The sequence below is a fragment of the Perca flavescens genome, chromosome 19 (assembly GCF_004354835.1).
Source record: "Perca flavescens isolate YP-PL-M2 chromosome 19, PFLA_1.0, whole genome shotgun sequence".
In the NCBI taxonomy this organism is placed as follows: domain Eukaryota; kingdom Metazoa; phylum Chordata; class Actinopteri; order Perciformes; family Percidae; genus Perca; species Perca flavescens.
The window spans coordinates 7,573,072-7,595,079 of record NC_041349.1 but is presented as its reverse complement, the minus strand read 5'-3'; the positions used below and the strand labels follow the sequence as shown (position 1 = coordinate 7,595,079).

At 40.0% G+C, this 22,008-nt stretch overlaps 2 protein-coding genes across 2 annotated transcripts; one reads left to right on the top strand and one right to left on the bottom strand.

Annotated features, from left to right (window-relative positions):
- The first annotated feature begins 1,738 nt into the window (after window positions 1-1,738).
- Window positions 1,739-7,252, top strand: LOC114545565 (protein FAM111A-like). Its single transcript, XM_028563930.1, has 5 exons — window positions 1,739-1,764; window positions 3,570-3,655; window positions 3,841-4,002; window positions 4,432-4,473; window positions 4,571-7,252. The coding sequence occupies exons 2-5, from the start codon at window positions 3,584-3,586 to the stop codon at window positions 6,290-6,292; spliced, it is 1,998 nt and encodes a 665-aa protein (XP_028419731.1). The 5' UTR covers window positions 1,739-1,764; window positions 3,570-3,583; the 3' UTR covers window positions 6,293-7,252.
- A 2,575-nt stretch (window positions 7,253-9,827) lies between these two features.
- On the bottom strand, window positions 9,828-21,631 carry LOC114545526 (toll-like receptor 2 type-2). The gene is made up of 12 exons (XM_028563857.1): window positions 21,546-21,631; window positions 18,375-18,637; window positions 17,176-17,332; window positions 16,938-17,087; window positions 15,975-16,181; window positions 15,450-15,572; window positions 14,918-15,068; window positions 14,589-14,753; window positions 14,069-14,248; window positions 12,172-12,312; window positions 11,580-12,088; window positions 9,828-10,820 (listed from the first exon to the last, which is right to left on the bottom strand). The coding sequence occupies exons 2-12, from the start codon at window positions 18,634-18,636 to the stop codon at window positions 10,406-10,408; spliced, it is 2,460 nt and encodes an 819-aa protein (XP_028419658.1). The 5' UTR covers window position 18,637; window positions 21,546-21,631; the 3' UTR covers window positions 9,828-10,405.
- Window positions 21,632-22,008: the final 377 nt, after the last annotated feature.

The following is a 22,008-nucleotide window of genomic DNA, read 5'->3' as shown; positions in this document are numbered from 1 at the left end:
CGTTAGTTAAATGCTAGCTGTAGCTTCGTAGCCTAAATGGCGAGATACGCTTAACAAGTTACAATAATATAGTATTTGTGTGATTTAGCTTAACAGCTTCACTAAACGTGACAAACTATAGACTTTAAACATAGCATTTGCGCGTTAAAAGACACTACGAAGCTTCGTAGCCTAAATGGCAGAGTACATACATGTGAAAATACAAATATATCGAACAACATTGCTTATTTGTGACAATCACATAGCAACAGTAATCATAATTAGCAAGGGAAGTAAGTTTCACTTACTTCTCATACAAGAACTTCTCCTTCTGCTCATCCTCCGGCTCCGTTTATCAACAACACGTTCACTTCCGTTGTCACTTAGCTACTTCCGTTGTCACATAGCTAGCTACTTCCGTTGTCGCTTATGTATTTGTGTTGTGGCTTATGTATTTGTGTTGTGGCTTTTGCGTTTGTGTTGTCGCTTTTGCGTTTGTGTTGTGGCTTTTGTATTTGTGTTGTGGCTTTTGTATTTGTGTTGTAGCTTTTGTATTTGTGTTGTAGCTTTTGTATTTGTGTTGTAGCTTTTGTATTTGTGTTGTAGCTTTTGTATGTGTTCTGACCCTTCTCGGCCACCGTAGCCCGGGCTTAAGAAAGCACAGCTGAAACGATTTGTCATAAACTAAGTAACAACAGTGTTAGCCACGATGGTAACGGCACTGATAACTAAGCCAAACAGTGCTGCCACTACTATTTTAGTGATTTATAAGCAACATGTTTCTTGCAGTTTGTCACATTAGTGAGAATCCAGCTGTTAGAAGGTAATATATGAAGTGAAAGCTAACTCTGATAGCTGTAGGGGAGCTAACATTAACTGTAGCTGTCTCCAGGAAGCTCCCAGCCTAGCTCCTATAACTCACGACGCCGTTAGCAAACCAGAACGAGTTAAGTAATAGTAACATAAGCACTCCTCTCTCCTTTCATTTGTTTCCTTTTGTGTGCATCCTTGTCCCAGAAATGATTGTTACTAACCTAGCTCTGGGGAGTTCACTCCCTGGAGTCCTTATGTTTCTTCATGCTCTGCTGTTCAAGCTACATCCCGTGACGCCCTGCTGTGCCCGGCTATGACGTGAACTACAACGACTACCATTGTAGTCACTGTTCCATTATCTTTATTATGACTATTATTGCCACTGTTCATCACACCCCCAACCGGCCCTGTCAGACACCGCCTAACAAGAGCCTGGGTCTGCCGCGGTTTCTTCCTAAAAGGGAGTTTTTCCTCGCCACTGTCGCAACAGCCACTGCTAATGCTTGCTCTTGAGGGAATTACTGGAATTGTTGGGGCTTATAACTCTCGTTATAATTTGATACTATAAATTAAAATAAATTGAATTCGGTGGATGTCAATTTAAACACTCCCCCTGTACTAAAATTACTTGTGTGTGTGTGTGTGTGTGTGTGTGTGGAGATAAGGCCTGCCCTAATGCAAAGTAAAAAAAAAAAACTCAGACACAGAGAGCTGAAACTCTGTCATCAGAACTGACAATAATTACATTTTAGCGTTTATTGGCCACTTACATATTGTGCATCCTAAGAGTAAACTATTAAAATGTTAAGGGAATATTGACTTGTTTGTGAATACTGGGCCATCCTGTCAGAATGTGGGAGTCAGAAGGGTTAATGAAATATGAGAAGGGGATCGTTTAGCGCAGAGCCGCCACTTCCTATTTTTGTTTCAAAACTGCGCGGCATTTTTCAGAGACGGTCGCGTTAAGTCAAGGTAAGACCACCAGATTCTTTCGTTACATATACAGTATGTAGTATAGTAGTAGTATTATAGTCTTATTGTTATGAATACATTGATTATATAATGAAAAAATGGGGGAAAGGATCCAACACACTTTTTTTTATTAGAAAACAAAGTAATTACTTTTACTTTCAGTTCCTGATTGCTAAGTGAGTGTTGAGGTTTATCACACAGATTTAACATCTTCATGATTAACTATAAAAAAACTGATATTGAAATTAACTGATTATGACACTCATTTGAACTTATCTCTTTGGGCAGTGTCGAAAACTTTTGTCATCAGGGACATCAGAAGTCCTGCAAATAGTCACTGCAAAACTGCAGTTATTAAGCGTTAATAAAGAACAATCTGCTGTCTTTACAAATGTATCTACCCCTGCATATTATTTAATAAATTTGGGACATACATGCATGTTGCGCTGCATTGCAACTGCACTGTATTTGTTTTCTAAAGTTTAATCAATTTTATTACATTTAATATTATTTAAATCTTCCATTTTACTTAAAAAAAGGGTTTGTGTATGTTTTATTAATCCATCTTTACATTGCATTGTGTTTCTTTTATTATTAGTTTTATTATAGAGCCCCTATTATACTCCTTTTCGTCATCATATGTGTACTTTTGGGATCTACTAGAATAGGCTTACATGCTTTGATGTTCAAAAAACATATTATGTTTCTCATACTGCCCATTACTGCCGCTCCTCTGCTTAAAACTCTGAGCTTTTGGCGCCTTCCTGAAAAGCCTAGTGTGCTCTGATTGGTCAACTGGCCCACTCTGTTGTGATTGGTTGACCAAATTCAAACAAGACATGACAACGTAGCCGGCTGATTCGCGCGATTGACTGACTCACGCAGTCATCAACAACTCATGAGTTTTCCACAACTCATGAGTTTTCAACAACTCATGAGTCATCGAGGAGTTCTCGAGTGAGTCCCATGGTCTGCAAGCTTGCAATGTTTCCGGCTCTGAGTCTGTGGGTTGGGAAGTTCCTATAACCTGTATCGGACTGTCTCTCTGCTCACTCAGTATTGAGTTGACTTGTGGAGTTGTGGGTGCCTATGAAAGTGTAAGTTATAAAGCTTTTGGCAGCTAATATGGCTAGAACTTGTAGAGCTAATGTTGCAAGAGGTTTGTGTGTGGCATTGTTATCATTTTAGACTGTAGTAGGACTCAACTGATCCGAGTTAATGATACTAGAGACTCGTGACTCATGAGTTAATTTAAAGAGTCGGGTGAAAGATCCGAGTGAATCACGACTCAATCAGGTTTACCGGTCTGTGTTAGCGGGCTGTGTTTGCTCAGGTAGCAACTTTAATACTGTCTGTGGGCAGCACATATGAAAAACTAGGCTGGCTTTCAATCAGTGGCATCCCTAATATTACATTTAAAAAATGAATGTGGGTGAGGCATTTACGTCTTGTTAATGTAAATCACTTTGAATGAAAACTCACCATAAAACTTGATGTTTGATTAAAAATGATTGTACACCATTAACTAACCAGCGAGTGTACAGGATACTGAAGGCAGCCAACTGTCAGTTGACATATAGATACAGACATATATGGCAAATGCAATAATTTCTTTTTTATTTTAAGTTTATCAATGCATCACTTAGATGCAGATTTCAACTGATTGGCATAGATGTGGGTACGGGCAGAAGAGACATGTCTCTTTTTAGATTTATATCTCAGGTCTAAGATGTTAGTAACATACATTTAGTTGATAAAAGATTGTCATGTTAACACCAACTAACTTAATTTTTTTGTCATTTTAGGAGTAATTTTGAAAATGCCTCCCAAAAAGAACAATCCTCCAAAAAAGCAAAAGACGAGGGACATCGCGTCATTTTTCTGCACACCTGTAAGTTCAACAACTGTCTTAAATTAATATTTGAAAAACACTTATCTTTGACTGAATCTGTAACTTGTTTAGCCTCAATCTTTAGTAAACTAAAACCTCCAACATGGATATATTTACCATGCAGAATTAGCGAAAGATTGTCCCACTGATTTGATTGTTTGTGAATGACATCATTATTTCATCAGGACAAAACTGACAGCAGTCGGTTGACAGCGACTACACAGCCAGGCGGAGCTACAGGCGGAGCTAAGAGCAGAGCTGAAGGGTCTGATCCAGGTGGAGGAGCCAAATTCTCTCAGCAAAGCGGAGGTGAAGGGTCCAATCTAGGTGGAGCTACAGGCTCTCAGGTGAGCTCTTATTGTGAAATGGCAGCCTGCAGCACATGATTTGTTTGACAAATAAATACATTTGAAGTTTTTGGTATGGTTCAAAGAGAAAATAATGTTTGAGGGCTCATATTAATTGGTACATTTGGTATTTTAGCAGCTTATTATTTTCTTTAAGCTGTGTCATGAAACAATTGGCTACATAGAAGTAGCACTAGAAGATAGTTGGTTGTTTGGGAAGGATGGACGACCATGCAAGCAGAGATTGTGTGAATGTGTATCAAGTCACCCATCTTCCCGTGTGTGTGTGTGTGTTCTTGTGCATGAACTCAAGATACAAACAGAACAAGGTGGTACATAACGCTTCAGGGTGCCATTTGTTTGTGTACAGACTAATTTCATTAATGAGGTTTTTACAACAGCACATCTAAAGCCTTTTCTTTTTCGCAGACACGCAGCAAAGTGAAGAACGAAAACGGTGTTGATTTCCCGGTGAGTAGACCAATACACTGCATGCACAAAAAGTCTGCATTTTTATTACATCAACAAGGACATGTAACTTTTTTTCCCTCACTCTGGTTTCCTGCAGGTCCAACATTTCAATGTACAATTCAGAACCAGAACTACTGGCAGTAAGAAATTCATGGTTGAATGGGATCAACCTTGCACCGTGCTGGATGCACTAAAATCAAATAAAATATATAATGAGCTGACGTTTTCGGATGAAAACATTTTAATTCAGCTGGGTATAGCAAGGGCTTTAATCATTGCAACACATTTTCCCTGTACTTGTATCAGGAATGGTGAGTCTCTGACTATATCACATAAACAGGGAAAAGTTGAAGTGGCCCAAGACCAACATTTTAAAACAATACAGTCAAGGGACAAGTATTCTGTCTTTTACATTGACAAAGAGGGAGGAAAGAACACCAAACAAAAGAAGCTTTTTAGAAACAGTGCTGTCAAAGAGTTTAAGTATCTGTGTGTCTATGGGGAGAAGGGGATGACTGTCAAAGAGGCTCTGAAAAGAGACGGTCGCTTCATTGATGAACTGGACAACTTCACTCTGTCTGACAATGCGGATCCAGATTCCAGCATTGATTGCACTACCAAGGTTGACAGCCTAAATGGAAGAAGTTTACAGTTGTGGCTTCAACAGCCACAACAGAGGTCTGACACAAAGCCAGCTGTAGATGAAGCACAGCAGAGAAAAATCAGAGCCGCGGTGGAAAAGAGAGGAATCAGTGTCAGAGCAGCGATGGAGAAGAGTGGCAACAGTGTCGACAACAAGGAGATTTATGAAATACTGTGTCGCCAGTTTCCAGATCTCAAACAATGTATGGAGAGTAGATTCCCTGGTGATTCTTTTCAGAAAGAAGTGAACCTGAGGAAGGGAAACTTTGGGAAGATCCAACAGTCATTCAGTGAAGTTCACAGAGTCAGTAAGCTGCTAAAATGGGGCATGTCAGTTTGCAAAGTGGTTGTTGAGGACTTTTGTGAGGGAACAGGCTTCGTGCTGTTTGACAACTTCATCTTGACAAACGCACACCTATTCGAAGATTGTGTCGAAGGACAAAAGTTGAAGCAGGATATAGATGTGTTGGTTTTGTTTGAAGATCCTGAGCCAAAATACTACCACTTCGAGCTGGCTAGCCGTAAAATCTGCTACAGTTTTGGTGATCTCGATTATGCCGTACTTGAGATAATGCCTGTGGGCGAAAACTACAACCTTAAAACAAAGAAAATCACTAAAATGAAGGTGCCACCAGGACTCCTGAAGATTTTTGGTCCAATGCCTCAGAATGGTGAAGCCTGTTTAATTGGTCACCCAGCAGGAGGAGTGAAAAAAATGGATCCTACCTGTGTCATTGAGAAAGAGTACAAGGATTATCCATTTACTCTCTGCGCTATCAATCATGCGATCAAAAATGACCCCCATGCAGATCTTCTTGTGTTCTACAACACTTTCATGTATCACGGCTCTTCTGGCTCCCCAGTGTTTGATGCTCAGGGCAGAGTTTTTGGTTTGCACACTGGTGGATTTTTCTGTGGGTTTCCAAAATCTGAAGAGAGTGTGATAGAGTTCGCCCAACCTCTGCTTACTATATTTGAACACTTTGTGAGTACGCTGAAGGAAAGAGGAGAGGGTGAGGTGTTGGAGAGAGTTGAGAAAGAGGTGAAGGGAAACTCAGACCTAGAAAAGCTCTTTAAGCCTGAGGTTGAGCTGCAGGAAAGCAGACAGATACACGAGGATGAGCCAGCAGACCCTGAGGAGCTCCTGGAGTACATTGAGACAATGGATATTAATTAATTATTCAGACCTTCAAAACGCATCTGGCTGCAAAGGTTATTTTAGAGTTCATAAAATCTTTATTTTGACCAAATGATTAACTGACTCGTTGTCATCACGAGAAATTGTAATGCTGCCCTGCTATTTTTGTTTACCAAGTGTATTTTTGGGGCTGTGAACTGGATGCCAACAGGTTTTTACTCAACTTATAACCCTCCTATAACCAACACTTATTTTAATACTGTATTCTAGACTAGAGGTCGACCGATATGGGTTTTCTCAGGCCGATGCCGATCTTTTGAAATCAGGGTCGGCCGATGGCCGATATACGTGCTGCCGATTATTTTTGCCCGCTATTTGGCTGATATGTGCTTGTTTTAACCTCTATTTGAAAGATAAAATTTAACACTAATAAGTACTTAAGATACACAAAATTCTCAACAAAAACATTTATTGAACACTTGAACACCAATTTGCACTTGTATACTTACATTAAACATGTATAATGTAAAAACATATATTGTATAAATAAACAAAACAGGTAAGAAGAAAAAAAAGAAAATAAACTTTACTTTGTCAAATAAACTTTTCAATGAAAAGATAGTTTAGTGCACTTAGCCACATTTATCAAACATCTGAGAACAATAAAATTAACAATTTTAACCATTTTAACAATAGTAGTGCTGACACACAACCAGCAGCATTTCTTTTCAGCCATCTACTCATGACTAAAAAAGGTGGAAAATACAAGGTTAAGTTAGTATTTCTGTATAGTATCTTCTTCAAGTCATTTTATAGATAGGTATAGATAGAAAATCTAACATTTTTTTTATAAATCAGCTAACAATTCAGTGCATTGTAAGTGATACAAGGCTAAAAACGTTTCTATCATCTTCCCAAAAACTGTCCTGAAACATGTATTTTTGGTTTGTTTTGTTTGTTGACAGACAAAACCTAATTATCACAAAAGGGGGGAAAACAACTTTAGGCCATATGGTCAAAATTAAATGATTTAATAATAATAATAACGTATTTCACTAGTAAACTGCTGGTTGAACGACAAAAACAACCACCATGGCAAAAGGGTATTTTACAACACTTTGAATGCACCGCGACGCACCGTCTGTGTTGTTCTTCAGACAAGTAGACAACGGCAGCTGCACACTGCTTAACATGCTGCTGTTGGATCATATACAGTGAAATAAATCACACTTTACACCGTTTTGCCGTCAGCATTTTAATCGTGTTTAATCCATCTGCTAGCTAACGGTAGACTAACGTTAGCTGCTGACGAGTGTAATGTTAACTAGCGTCACATGCTGCGATGTTTCTGTTATTCTAACATTCGTTTTCGATCAGAGAGCAACGCAGGCATATCAGTGGTGCCAAAATGAGGCACAGAAATCCGCGTTGCTATTTGGTCTGGTAGATACCGGTAGATAGTTAAGGCACAGGTGCCATATTAGCAGCAGGTCTACTCTGTACCAACCCTAGCAACGACGCTAGCAAAGCAAAGCCAGTCCTTCACTAGCCTATGGTGCGGTGGTCTCTTTTAACTACAATTTCTTTCTCTGCATTGAGTTGACAACCCTCTCATATATAGACACACAAACAGAACAAATATTAAAAGTCTCATATCCACTGTCTGTGATTGCAAAATTCTAGCTTAATTATTGTGACACCATGACATGACAGCTATCAATATCCAAAGTAGCCGAACGTCATGTCGCCTATTAATGTTTTTTCTCAAAGTTTTTTCTCGAATGTCATACGTTTTTCATTAAATATATAGGATTTATAAGAATTTAATCCTTACCGTTTTCTCCGAGGAACAGCTCCTTCCTTAGGCACTGGGTGAGGTCTGCTCACTCTGCTGGTAATTGACTCTAGGGGCAGCGTGCGTCGCACACGTGTTCCACAACAACACCACCAGGCTGCCCGCAGATGCGCCTGCCTATTAATCGGCTTGATATTGGCCGATGCCGATTATGTAAGAAAAAAATCGGCCGATTAATCGGTTGACCTCTATTCTAGACTTACCATTGTTGATGTTTGGTGTAATGTAATCAGAAACATTGACTCGCCTGTGAAAGCCTAAACGTCATAGTTAAGTAACGTTTCTTGGTGTTGTTTAGTTTTTTGTGTTGATTTTGTAATTTTGTAATTGATATTTTAGACTTTATTACCCATATTACCTGTTTGTATGATATTAAACCTCAACTGTTTGTTCTCTTGAAAATCTGTTTCCTGTCATTGATTTCTAATTATTGTTATGCAACACTGTGTATATTGGCCGATCGAGCACATCTTACAAATCTTCCAGAGGAGAAGACACTGAACCTAAAGACACATGCTTGAATTCATCCATCATACGGATTCATAATGGAACTTTAGCAAATACTGGCTCCATACAAAAGGGAGTTTCTGTAACCCTCTAAAACAGTCAGCAAAAAAAATGTTTTATTGCATTGTAAAGAAGTGTTAAGGTGTATACAAAAAGTTATATGATCCAACAAATTTCATTCAAAGCATACTGAAGCCTTAAAAGGGTTTAATGCTTCTTGCAGGTATTGCGGACAAAGTTCATGGTCATTGCAAACCTTCTGATTGTTCATACTGATTGCGGTCAAAGCAATCAGAGTATCGGTCACAGCGGCTCCTAGAACGGACTTCTCCTCTTCAGTAGCCAATCATTGCAACGCGTCGTTACAAAATCTTGGAGGTGCACACGTTGGCAGACCCGCCGCACATAGTGGCCCAGGCCGCAGCTCCGTAATATCGCCGTCCAAACGGCCCAGACCACGCTGACCGCAAGATGCATAAAACACCTTTTAAGACTTTGTGAGTTTCTTCTTTCAGTCCAATTTGTGAATGGGTACGTTTACCAGGTATGCCCATATCCACAGTATAGATAGATAGATATATAGATAGATAGATAGATAGATAGATAGATAGATAGATAGATAGATAGATAGATAGATAGATAGACACTGAGAGCACTCTTGTGTTTGAGTGTCCCCTCACTAAAGAACTGATTTTGATTTCGAGTTTTCACGAGAATTACAAACACTTGAAAGAAGTTATTTCAGAAAAACACAGTGGTCTGATAATTCCTACAGATGGTTACTGTATCCTGGATTTGTTTCACATCCACTGTTGTCTGGCTGACCTGACCTCAGGTTGCAGGAATGACAAATCAACAGCACCCCCAAGTGGCCGTTTTACCACACTACCAGCAAATGACGTTGCGGCACATCTTCATTTGTAATCCAAGCTGAAAGTGTAATCTAATTTTGGCAATCCTCACTACCAAAATCAGAAAATAGGATTAGGATTATAAAAAAGGATGCTATTGATTGTTGGTTAATTTGATGTGGAGGTTATTCTTCTCTCAATGGTGTTGCTGTTTGCTTTGAAACACCCCCTTTACGGTAACAAATATTAAATGCATTAGTTTTTTTAAAGAGCTGAAACATTTTTGACTAATTAAAGTTTTTTTTGTGAATTATCACCACCCTTTTTATTCATCATTATTATTATACAAACACTTGCTAAATATTTGAGTTGATAAAACCCTTGAATCTACAAAGGTTCGAAGAAACCAGAACTATCAGAATAATGTAGATCATCCAGTTATTAAAACAAAGGAAATAGTCATTTCAAAAGCAACACTGCATGAAGTGAGTAAGATTGTGAGTTTCAGAAAGTTACAGAAATTGTCAGACATGCCATCCCAGATTCCACTGAGGCCTTCACTTTTTTTTTATCTTTTCAGCCCACTGACTGGCAGAAATGACCAGGGGTCTCATTTATAGACAGTTGTAAAGTCACAATATTTAGCTCATCTGTGACATTAAATCTAGTCGCATTATCTACTGTACATCGTTTACTCCTGTGTTCAGTCTTCTCCTTATCTCCTCCATCTTACTTTGTCTCGTCATCTCATCTTTTATGTGAAAGCGCTCCTACTCCTTCAACTCATCGGCTTCCTGCTCTTCTCATCTCTTTTTTTCCCTTTGACACTCTCTTCCCTTGTACTCCTTCTTCTTGTCCAGTTTTTTCTCTTTTGTTCTCTTCGCACTTGCTTTGTTCTTTATTCTCTTCTTACATACTTTGTAACACATACTAACTCTCTCAGTAATCATCCTCGTCTTCTCCTCTCAAAGCGTGGCGTAGACTCCTCCAGAACTCCCCACTCCTCTCCTCATCCTGAGGCCACTCCAGGTAAGTGGTGGAGCTCATGAGTTTGCGCAGTTTGCAGAACCGTTTTGGGATGTCGTCCTTGGACAGCGGTTCCAGCAGGATCAAGATGGCCGCGTCTCCGCCGGCTTTCCCGTCGAAAAGCTGGAAGTGGGAGAAGTCCAGCTCGTAGCGGCACCAGTCGGACTGGACAAAATTCTCCGAGAGGACGAAGACGGTCCGCCGGCTGCGCTCCATGGCACTCATGATGTTGTCCACAATCCATTGTCCGGGAAGGAAGTCCCGCTTGTGGAGACACAGGGTCAGAGGCTGGAGCGTTCTCTGATCCACAGAGTCTTCATCGTTCTCCCTGTTGGAGTAAAAACCAGAGAGCAAATAAACTTCAAGTTTCCGTCGCGAAGGCATGACCTCCGTGATCCACTCTTCTGGGCTTTCAGGTGAAGCGACCAATGGAAAAAGAGGTAGGTGACAGTACAAACTTTGAATTTAAACGGTTTCTTCACCATGTCTGAGTTGAAAATGCATCTTGTTGTCACGTAAGGGCCCTGTTCATGTTGCACAGAAGTTTTAATTGCATTTTGTGTCTGTTAAGAGGCACAAAGGCACTCTTTAGAACATGCCTGGCATTTTAGCTATCTGGGAACTCTGGCCATTAGCTGCAGTAACTCTAGCTTGTTTGCACCGACTTTGGTCGTCTTTTTTCGACAGTATTCAGTGACATCTAGCGATCAAGATTAAGGTAAAAATCTGCCGCATTTCTCCTTTAATTTGTGCCATGTTTGGTAAAACTGGGATAAAATCTATTGGAGGAATGGTTCAAAAAAGGTTTTGTGGAATATACTGATCATCTTCAAATCATATTGTATCAAACTTTAATTAATTTTTAAGGTGTTCCCTTGGGTACCTCATTCAGAAGCTATATGACTTATGACCCAAAAAGTTAAGTAACCCACATCTCTTGTTCCTTGACCTGTGAAAGTTCACTGAAATGTGGTAAGTAGTTTTTTAGTCTTTTGTGTAACTGCTAACTTACAAACTGATAAAAAACACTGTAAAATGTAGGGCCCGATATTGTCAGAAAGTACAACAAAAAATAGTTTGACGTTACCTTGGCTCCTCCAGCTCGGGTACCAAGAAGTTTTCCACCCAGCTGGCGTCTCTCTCACTGTAGGACACAAAGGCGTCATAGGACAGCAACTCATCTGAGTCCGATCTATCTCTGCGATGCCGCCGTCGCAGGGAGCTACGCTTGGCTCTCAGCCACGCCCACGTCATTTTGACGTACCAGAATGCATGGAGGCGCCACAGCAGGACACACAGCAGAATCCCTACAAAAAGCGCCACCCCACAGCTTACAGACACAAACAAAACCCGCTGGCACACAACAATGGAGAGCTGGACTTGAGCCACCGGTTGCCCCTGCAGGTAGAGAGGTGAGTCGCAGACATAGCTCTCCTCTCCGTCTGCTAAATGCACGTCTTCGCTTCCTTTAATGCCTGATTGGAGGAAATGGACGAAGTCACAGGAGCATGCAAATTTGTTCTGACCCGCCCAGAGGTCCTGGAGTCGTCCGTATGACTGGAGGTCCGCACGGTCGAACCTGTTCAGGGTGTTTGCCTGTGGGAATCCAAGGAGTGATAATATTGGGGAATACAAAGGATTGGAAGAAAAAAAAAATATGAGATGTGATTGGTCCTTACCTGTATTGTCAGTGTTTGTAGACTGGGGAAAAGCCATCCTGGGGGCAGCTTCAGTAACTTGTTTCCAGAGAGGTGGAGCTCTCTCAGGGCAGGCAGGATCAGAATGAAGTCTTTGAGATCGTTGTTGCTCAGATCCAACACCTGTAAATGATGCAAGGTAAACATATGCTCATAAGCGGGTTTGTATGATGTTGTACAAAAAGTTATGCAAAACAATTTGCATGATATCGTACAAAGTTACAGCAACTGCCTTTAAGTGGCCTTTACAGTCTAATTTTGTCGGGAAAAGGTGACTGTGAGCCAGGTAGAGGGCACAGAGGGTAAAGTTATGTTCAGTCCCTCCAGGATTTCGCGGCCTTTTTTTGAGATTGTTGCGGCCCAAAATGCCTGAATTCGCTAGACTGGGTAAACCCAGCCCGATCTGCCGGCGATTTGATTTCGCCCTGCAGCTCAGTCTGGAAACCTGTACGTTTATTTATCCTGCTTCCGTTACAAATTTGCAGGAACCAATCACAAACTGGCTTATGCACCTGGCACGCTTTTGGCGGGTTTAACACGATGACGATTGAACAGACTAATGTTCAATCTTAAAAGATTGAGCTTGGTCTGGTGATAGCCAGACTATGAATTTGCGGTAGCAAAGCTACCTTTTATATTTTTGTTATATATAAGTTGCAAGAGACCGTGACAATTATCTTTTTTGGTTTACTTCTTTAAAAATAAAAGGAAACTTGTTTTGGGAAGAGTAAAACTTTTTCCTATTAACCTTACCAAAAAGGCTAAGGATGCTGCAAATGTTGGTATGATATGAAAAAGGCTGGTGGACAAAAAATAATAATTCATTGAATTAATCAAACTAGAACATTTCTGTCAGTGGCTTGTTGATTTTTTCATTGTTAGTTAATTTCCTAACCTGGCCTGGGCTGGGGCTGGGACACATGGTTCATACGGTTTGATAAAGCACTTATTGGACTTTAACTTATCATTGCACTTACAATAACTAGCGTAGCTGTCCTCAATTTAGGTCATCCTGTATGTCTCATCTCCCGTTTTTTCCTGCATCCACCATGTATGTTTCTGTGTGTGCGCACGTCAGTCGCGGGGGGAACTGAGCAGCAGCCCCGCCCACCGCAGAGAGCCGACAGGATTGAAACGGCACCAGCTTTCAGCGGCGACTTTAGAGTGAAAAATCGTTACGCCGGACTTTGATGTTAAAATGTATACAGGTTGGAAGGACGGTCTGAAATGTCTTTCGCTGTACGTTTTGTTGGCAAATGTGAGAGAAACAAGGTAATGAATTCAGCGACGTATGTGTGTTACGTCAACCCGTTCTCACTCCCGCTTGGTCAGTTGCTCTCAGCATCACATACTGATGCAGAGTCTGGCGTATGGGACTGCTGTGATTGGTTGAAGTCGCGGGAAATTCCAGTTATTGGTCAAATTTGCTGTAAAGTTGCGGTGATTGGTCAAAATTGCGAGTCACGCTGAATTCACGGTGATTGGTTGAATTTGCGTGACTTGTTGCAATCGCTTCCTTGAGGAACTGTATTTTAGTGGCCGTTACGGTTATGTTTAGCCGGCTAAAAATGTTGTGGTTTGGATTAGACACCGGTGACCTACACAAGGGACGAGAACACCTGTTTACTTAGTGAAAGTCTTGTGTTTTCCCCTTAATTTCTTCTGGGACACAATCCCTTCCATTTTAGGACCAAACCATCTGCCCCAACCTCCTCCCTACATGGATCGTCATAGTCTTATAAGGTGGCTGTCAATGCTTACAGCTATAAATACAAATTACAAATTACTTTTTTTCCCGTAGCTTTATGCATGAATAGTGAACAGCCTTCATAGTGACAGGTCTTTCAGGATTACTGCTACATGGTCTGTCTCTCAGTACCTCCAGAGTTGCAGGTAGACAGGGGGTGATGGTTGTAAGTTTAGCCCTGGAGATGTTGAGGTACCGCAGGGTGGAGGGCCAGGAGCAACTCTCGGGCATGGAACTGTATCCGGTCCTGCTGATGTCCAGGTGGGTCAGTTTGGAGAGCTTTGTTACCTGCCGGCTCACCGTGGAAAAAGACTGCACAGCAGAGGAACAGAGATAGTTAATTCTTCATGCAACAGGAGATTTCTTCTTTAAACCTGGGGAGTCAAGTATTCTTGGATTTATACTTTTTTATTATACTTTTACACTGATTTAACATGATGATCAGTTTACTTGTCAACAGGAGTAATACTCAGCCTATATATAATTACGATTAGACTATAAAAGATTAATAGTTAAAACAAGTAAAAAAACTGAATGTATGAATTCCAAATAAGTTTGGTAAAAAGGAATTGTTCTTAGTGAAGTAAAATCATGAAGTAACGGGAAAAATACGCAAAAAGACGTTTTTCCCTTTAAAGTTTCATGAAGGCACCTTCAGAGCATTTCCGCTGACGTTTAAAACTCGGAGGTCCTTCATCGTGCCGTCTCCGTTGCACATTGTCTCCGCCAGAGTCAGGTCAGTCAGCAGGTTGTCTGACAGGTCCAGGTACTGCAGGTTCAATAGCAGGTGGGATGTGTTACAGGGCATCACATACACCTGAGGGGAAAAGTTTGACTGAATTACACCGTTTATTCTCACTGTTCAGATGTTATTTCTCGTTTCTTTTTTTAAATGTTGGGACTTCTTCCTCTAGCTACGTATGGATTGATGTGGTAGCTACTGCATGTGACATTCTTGTGACGGATAACCACTTTCCTTACCCGAGAGTTTATAACGGACACCTTCCTGGGGTATTCCAGCATAAACCCCAGCTGCAGAAAGGAGACAAATTTAAAGATATTCAGCACCACGACATTTCGTACGAAGAATTCGTCGATGCTTCTTTGATCGGTCTGTTTGGCTGCCTCCCACCTAAAACCAACCAAGAAAAAAAAAAACATTTTACTATTCATGCAATCATTCATTCAAGCAACAGTTGATCACTTCTGTATTTTTCATTGCAGACCATCTAAAGTGGATCTTATTAGTAGTAATTTTTTTAGTTAAGGAGAAGGAATTCCTCAGACAAACAGTGGGGATTTGGATAGTCGTCAGGTACGCACGTTAACAGCTGATTCATGTTTCCATCTGGTTGCTGATTGGTCGACTAAACATGCTGCTAATCTCCCCCACTCAATGAACTAATTTGGCATAATTACTGAGAAAAGGAGTTAAGGTCAGCACAAAAAGGTCACTAGGCACGCTTTTGACTAAATGGATTTGATGGATCATGTTGATGTGCTGGTTTCCTACCTGCCCTCGCCTGTCAGCGTGACGCCATCCATGGAGAGGGACGTGAGTGGCACTCCATCCAACGCCACAAGTATATTAACGATGGCCTCATCGGACACGAAAAGGTTGTTGAAAGCCATTTTCCTGAAGAGTAACATCACAGAGGAGCAACTGGTTGGTTTGCTTGGTTTGGTTCTGCCAAACTGATGCCATGTGGCAATTTATATTTTTACAAACTTACAAAAAAAGACAATATTTAAATACTGCATGTAGCAATGTTTCCCATTCTCAATTCCATGTTTGGCTAGCTTCACAGGATAAAGTTTGACATTTGAACTTAAAGGGATACTTTGAATCTTTTGAAGTGTGGTTGTATGAGGTACTTATCCACAGTCTCTAATTTCTCTTTAATTGTAATTTCTTATTTTTAACTTCATACTTTCTTATGAATAAGAGTTCCACAGTCCACAGTTAAAATTGCAGCTTGAATGTTGATGTGACTGCACTCTTTTGCTAAAACAGAAGAAAATTAGATTGTTGACAGACCTGACTCTCCTTTTGGCTGACACTCTGAAGGGCTGAACAGACTTATTCCCAATCAGATGGAGGTCTTCTAGAATGAGAGGCGTCTCAGGGTATGTAACATCCGCGAGCACAGCCGAGGCTAAGGCTGTGTTTGTTAAAAATGGACCATGGAGGTTTAAAGTGACACGACCCAACGGCCAAACGTCCCCTAGAGCACCGGACTCGTAGCTGCAGAGAGAGAAAGTGACAGGAGAGAGTCATAGGAGAGGTATAGTGAAAGATGGGAAAAGTAAGTGTGTCTTTGGTGTTTACCTTTTTCCTTCCAAACATCTTAAACGATAAATATGCCAATATTCTATATTTTTCAATCATCCACAAAACCCCAAAAAGACAATAACAAATTCACTGTAATTAATTTTGACTCAGTCCAACACACACCTTGGTCTCTGCAAAATAGTCTCGGGCAGGAACTTGTGCTGAAACATTTGCACCCGCAAAAGAAAATACCACATACAATAGTAAAGCGGTTAACTGTTCACACAATACAGTAACACAAGCTATTTAAATTAGCTGGATACATGGTTAAATGTCATTTGCTCTTACCAGTGTATCGCCATGTGTACAACTTCATCTAAAGCAATCCCTCCAATCAATCCCAAAAATGTCCAAGTCATATAGTAAATGACGTAAACGTATTCTTTGTCAATCTTTACAGTCATTCCCCAAGCAGGCCTGCTTTGTTGCATGATCCACATTGTCTTCAAAACTTGCCAATTTTAGCGTGTAGCTTGCTAGCTCGAAGTTAGTTGTTTCCCGTAGCGAGGGAAGTTTAAGAATGGCAACACACAGAGAACGGAGGCAGAGGGGAAAACCCTGATATTCGCGTGCCGGATGTTAGGCTTTAGCCTGGAAATGTACTACCGTTGATACAGACTAGCTCTCGTCTAACAACACAAACACACTAAAACAGTGTCAGTCCCTCACCTTTTCAGGTTGTTGCCGTGCACAGTGAGCTCCTCCAATTCAGCGACTCCAGATAGATCTCCTCTCTTTAACTCCTCCAGAGCAGGACCTCCAAACCCCAGCCACCGCAGCCTGACCAACCTCTGAAACACTGGACGCGAACCAAGGCAGCTGGAGGACGCAAGACATACAAAAGTATGGGGACAAGTGAACATCATATACGATAAAGGTTTTTACAACTGTAACTTTAGCTGTTTACCTATATGGGTTGTTGAGCAGGTTGAGCTTCTGCAGAGCTTCTAGATTTCTGAACCATTTGTGGTTGAGAGCAGTCAACTGGTTGTCGGACAGATCGAGCTCCTCCAGACTCCACAGAGAGTCAAATGCTGACGGATGGATCGTAGCTACTCTGTTACCTGCAAGACGATAATATCTACATATTAAAAAAAATCAACATTCTAACAAAAATGTAATTAGGGGGTCCACAAGGATCAATCCTGGGACCATGGATTATAATAACGTATTGCTATATTGTGGTTGTCTTTATTGTTCATTTAAATTAAATTAAATGGTATTGTCATTCAGCATGTTAGACACACGGAGAACTTTGGCTCTGTTTGCCACAATAAACTGCCTGATAAGAAAACCTTTTTCTGAGCAATTTGCGGCATCTAATCCACATTGGATTAAAGCATAGGTTCAAAGTCCGTTCTGGACCTTAGGCATTGGAAAATGTGGATATTTGCACATTTTCATTTCCACTAAAACTGGGCAAACTCGGATAATGAAAAAAAGAAAATCTCCTGAAAAGCTACTAAATGGAGCTTGTAGGTGAGATACTTTTATGAATTTTAGTTTTACCCTTTTAATTTTAACATTAATTTACAAATTAATGAATTAATCTATTGCATGAAAATGATCTGGCAAACAATTACAAATAAATCAAGATATTTGTTGCATTTGAAGCAGGAAGTTCTACATCCAATGGGAGTAATGATGGTAACACTTAAGTCAGACAATGCACAGGCAATTAGGTGATATCACTGCAGTTGTGGTCTTGACCATCTTGAAATAAAATCCAGAGCCCCTTTTTTATCTGAGACCAAGACACGATGACTAAAAATGCGGTTGATTCTGAGATTAGACCGAGACCTTCAAAAAGTGGTCTAAAGACCAAGACCGGTCTCGAGTACTACAACATTAGTCTTTGCAATTGGCACACTGTCAAAACTTTATGAGAGATTTCTTATTTGCTCTAGAAAGAAATGATGTCTAATAAAGTATATACACTTAAACACAATATGGACAGGAAATCACATGGCATGACTCCTTAATGAATCACTTATGGTGAACAACTCTTACTTAATCTGCATGGTGCACATTAATTAATATATCTTTTTTGTTTTTGTTTTACAGACAACGCTTGCTCTAAAGCCAATAAAATCTGATCAACGTTACCATGGAGACTCAGAGCCCTCAGTCTCCTGTGTCCTGTCAGATCGTCACTGGTCACCCCGGTGATGTCGTTGAAGGAGAGATCAAGAGTCAGGGCGCGGTCTGTCACCATGGGAACATGGGTAAATCCTCCGTAGGAGCAGTTACAGGTGAGCCGCTGGTCACACTTATCGCAGGATGACCTTTCGCCATCTGGGTTTGATCTCTGACCGCAGCACAGGTAGATGAAGAGGAGGGTGAAGTAAAGGATGGTCTTCTGTCCCATACTGTACGGAAGGAAGGAAGGAAGGAAGGAAGGAAGAAAGGAAAAAAAGAGTAATTGAGTGGATGAATGAATCAGATAGTGAGACAACAATCTAAGATATCTTCCTCTGTGTTGGCCTTTCCGGCTGTCAGTTCCCCCAAAAGATCAGCATAGTCAACATTACAAATTCATATATCAACATTCACCAAAGTTAAAAGACATCATGGGAATTTCTTTGTCTATAAAGGTGACTTTACTGCTTGTGGCACTTATTTAAACGCAGATTTCAATTAGAAATGCTGTCATTACTTTTTTAATTCCTTTAGTGTGGTCCTGTACTGTCCTGTACTGTTACTGTACTCAAGTAGATTTTTCAGATATTTTTACTTTACTATTTATTTTTGTGGCGACTTTTTCCTTTTACTCCTTACATTTCAACACGAATATCGGTACTTTCTACTCCTTACGTTTTACAAAATTGGCTGGTTACTTTAGTTTCAGACAATTTCACTGGAGTTACCGTTATTATTTTTCGCGTCATCAATACCGAATTAGAACTAATTGGGAACATACTGTACGTTGCACTTGACGCACCACTACAAGACAACTCGACAGATTCAACGGCATTCATTTGCGGAAAATCATTGAGAGAGATGTTTGAGATAGTAGGCGTCAAGAATGACTCCTGGCGAATGTACTGCGTAACTCTGAAAGTATGGGGAACTTCTTAATTAATGTCTGTTTAGTCATTCATATTTTATCCTTTATTTTTTTTCCAGAAGCCATATTTGAGCGCACACACACATACATGTAGATTCCTTTAAATGTTAAGGGGAAGACTAAAAAAAGACAAAACTCGATCTGTGAATTCTCACATAATCACAACTGAATTCATATCTTGCTACTCAGTCAGAATCTTATTTACCTGGAGTCCCAGTCTGTGTCACAATAATCATATATGTGATGTTTTATGCCTATTGGCTGACATCCATTTAAAATGTAGGCAATGGCATATAAAGAGCCTTTTTTCCATGTCCACTGAAGTTTCTCAGCTTGCACTCTAGTAACATTTGTGTGGTCCAGGTAGCTTTGCATGAAAAATGTCATTCGCAAGGCTAGTTTTACTTTTATACTTTAAGTAAATTTCCAAGCCTGTACTTTGTTACTTTTACTTGAGTAAAGAAGTTAAATCAGTACTTCTATTTTTACCAGAGTATTTTTTCACAAGTATCTGTACTTCTACTTGAGTACGGGAAGTGAGTACTGTTGCCATCTCTGGGTCCAACACTGATGTTGGTTAATCAGGGCTGGCTCTCAGTGTTTTTTGTTTTTCTCTCATAAAATGCTATTTTGCTATCAGTAGTTTTTTTTTCTCTCAGATCATTTACTTTCTCTCATGTAATAAAGACACAAATCGAGCTCCAGTAGTTTTTTTTTTTCTCTCAGATCATTTACTTTCTCTCATGTAATAAAGACACAAATCTAGCTCCATATCAGTCGGCATTCCAGTTCATCCCAAATACGTTGGATGAGGTGGGCTCTGTGCAGAAGAGTCAAGTTCTTTCACATTGGTCAAGGCATTCTCGTGAACAGGTTAGTATGATATCGTACAAAAAAAACGCATGCGCAACAATTTGTGACGATCAGTCACATTACATTTATGTTTAGTGGTATTCACAGTCAAATTTAGCTGACAAAAGGTGATCGTCATGTGGCGGCAACAGAATTTAGGCACCAAAACAACTAGTTAAGATTAGAAAAATGATTGTGTTTTGGATTAAAACAATGGTCCCCTTAAGTAGAACTCCCAGGACACAAACACACATTTCCTGGAAGTCTTTTGAGTTCCCCTGGATGCGAACTCTGCTCTCTGGCTGGAAAGCTCTGTGCAGTTATTATGATATCAATATATGCAATATAGAAGATGTTAAAGAAGGCACTTATCTGTTATAATTATGTTTTTGTTTTTCCAAAGCAGAGAACTTCGGAGTCAACCTAAAAGCACTATGAATGGCGCTCAATGTATTCTTGAAGTTGGAATTTTTTCCATAAAGTTGGAGGTACAGTGTTGTCCATCATAGAATTCAAACATCAAAGACTCCAGGAAGAACAGCTGCTAAATCAAATCAAATAGAATGATATGCTTAGCATTAAGATATCCCTTCAATGGTACTATTGGGTGCAAACCAGGAAAAACCCAGACCAACTCTTCTCTACATACTTTTGTCCATAAATATGGCATAATGTATATGCAGTCAACACCTTGGCAGCTTACAGATTTTTACTTTGTGACACAGACAAAAACAAAAACAACAAGCTGTTTTCTGCCTGAGTTGTGATGATTATTTCTGCCATCTATATGTTCAAGATCTGACATTTTGAGGAGCTATGACTCTTGAAAAATGTAATTCAGATGCACAACCTCAGCAGTACAAACCCTGCCAGTATCATTAACTGCAAAGCAAAAGCATTATAAATCTGTAAGCGTGTTTATAAGATTTCTGATCAGCAGATGACAACAGTAAAACCAACGCTGCTTTGTGTCAATCTTCTAAGTATTTGACTTTCACTGGAAACCCCCTCATGGCACGTTCACTCTTATTTGGGGAAGCCAAACTGCATTTATACAGTTCAAAAGCCCTCATTTTCTCAAGTGCTTCCGTTATTCTATAATTTATCTGTTCATCTGTGATACAACCGGATAACTGATGTTGTAATACAGAAAAATTCAATATTTAATTTATTTAGCACATGTTTAAAACAACAACAATGATACATTTAGGAGAGATTAAATAAAAAAGGACATGCAAAGGAAACGGCAAGAAAAGGCATATTGGTATTCCTACACTTATTAAACAATACATAATTTGAAGAGAAAAATAAAAACATGTTTTGTTGTAGAATTCTATCGTAAGTATGTGTTGCCTTACCTGATTTTCTTGCAGAGTTGATTCCTAATAATGAGGATAAAACTCTACAATGGTTGACATTGGGAAACACAAGAAAATGAGATACAGATTTGTATAACTGTAAAGAGGAAGTAAAAACTGGAAACTGGAACTGAAGTGTGAAAAGAGGTTGTGAGCATGAAAATTAACCGACGGGAGGAAACCTGTGTGAGTGTGTGCCTGTGAAAATGTATCAGTGCATGACGATGTTTAAAGAGGCACAGGGAATTTGTCTTTTTGCACTTTTTTAGACCTGTTAGACACATAAGTTAGTTGAACTAGGGTTAGGGTTTTGAAAAAATTTGATGTCTATTTGGAAAAACGGTCTTGCAGAATTTGATCATCTCCTCTTTTGTTTATGACTCCGGAAACAAGCTGAGATACAGCCGCCGCATGTATAATCTTGTTTGTGGTTTCTGTTACATAATATACTGTAACCGCTGTA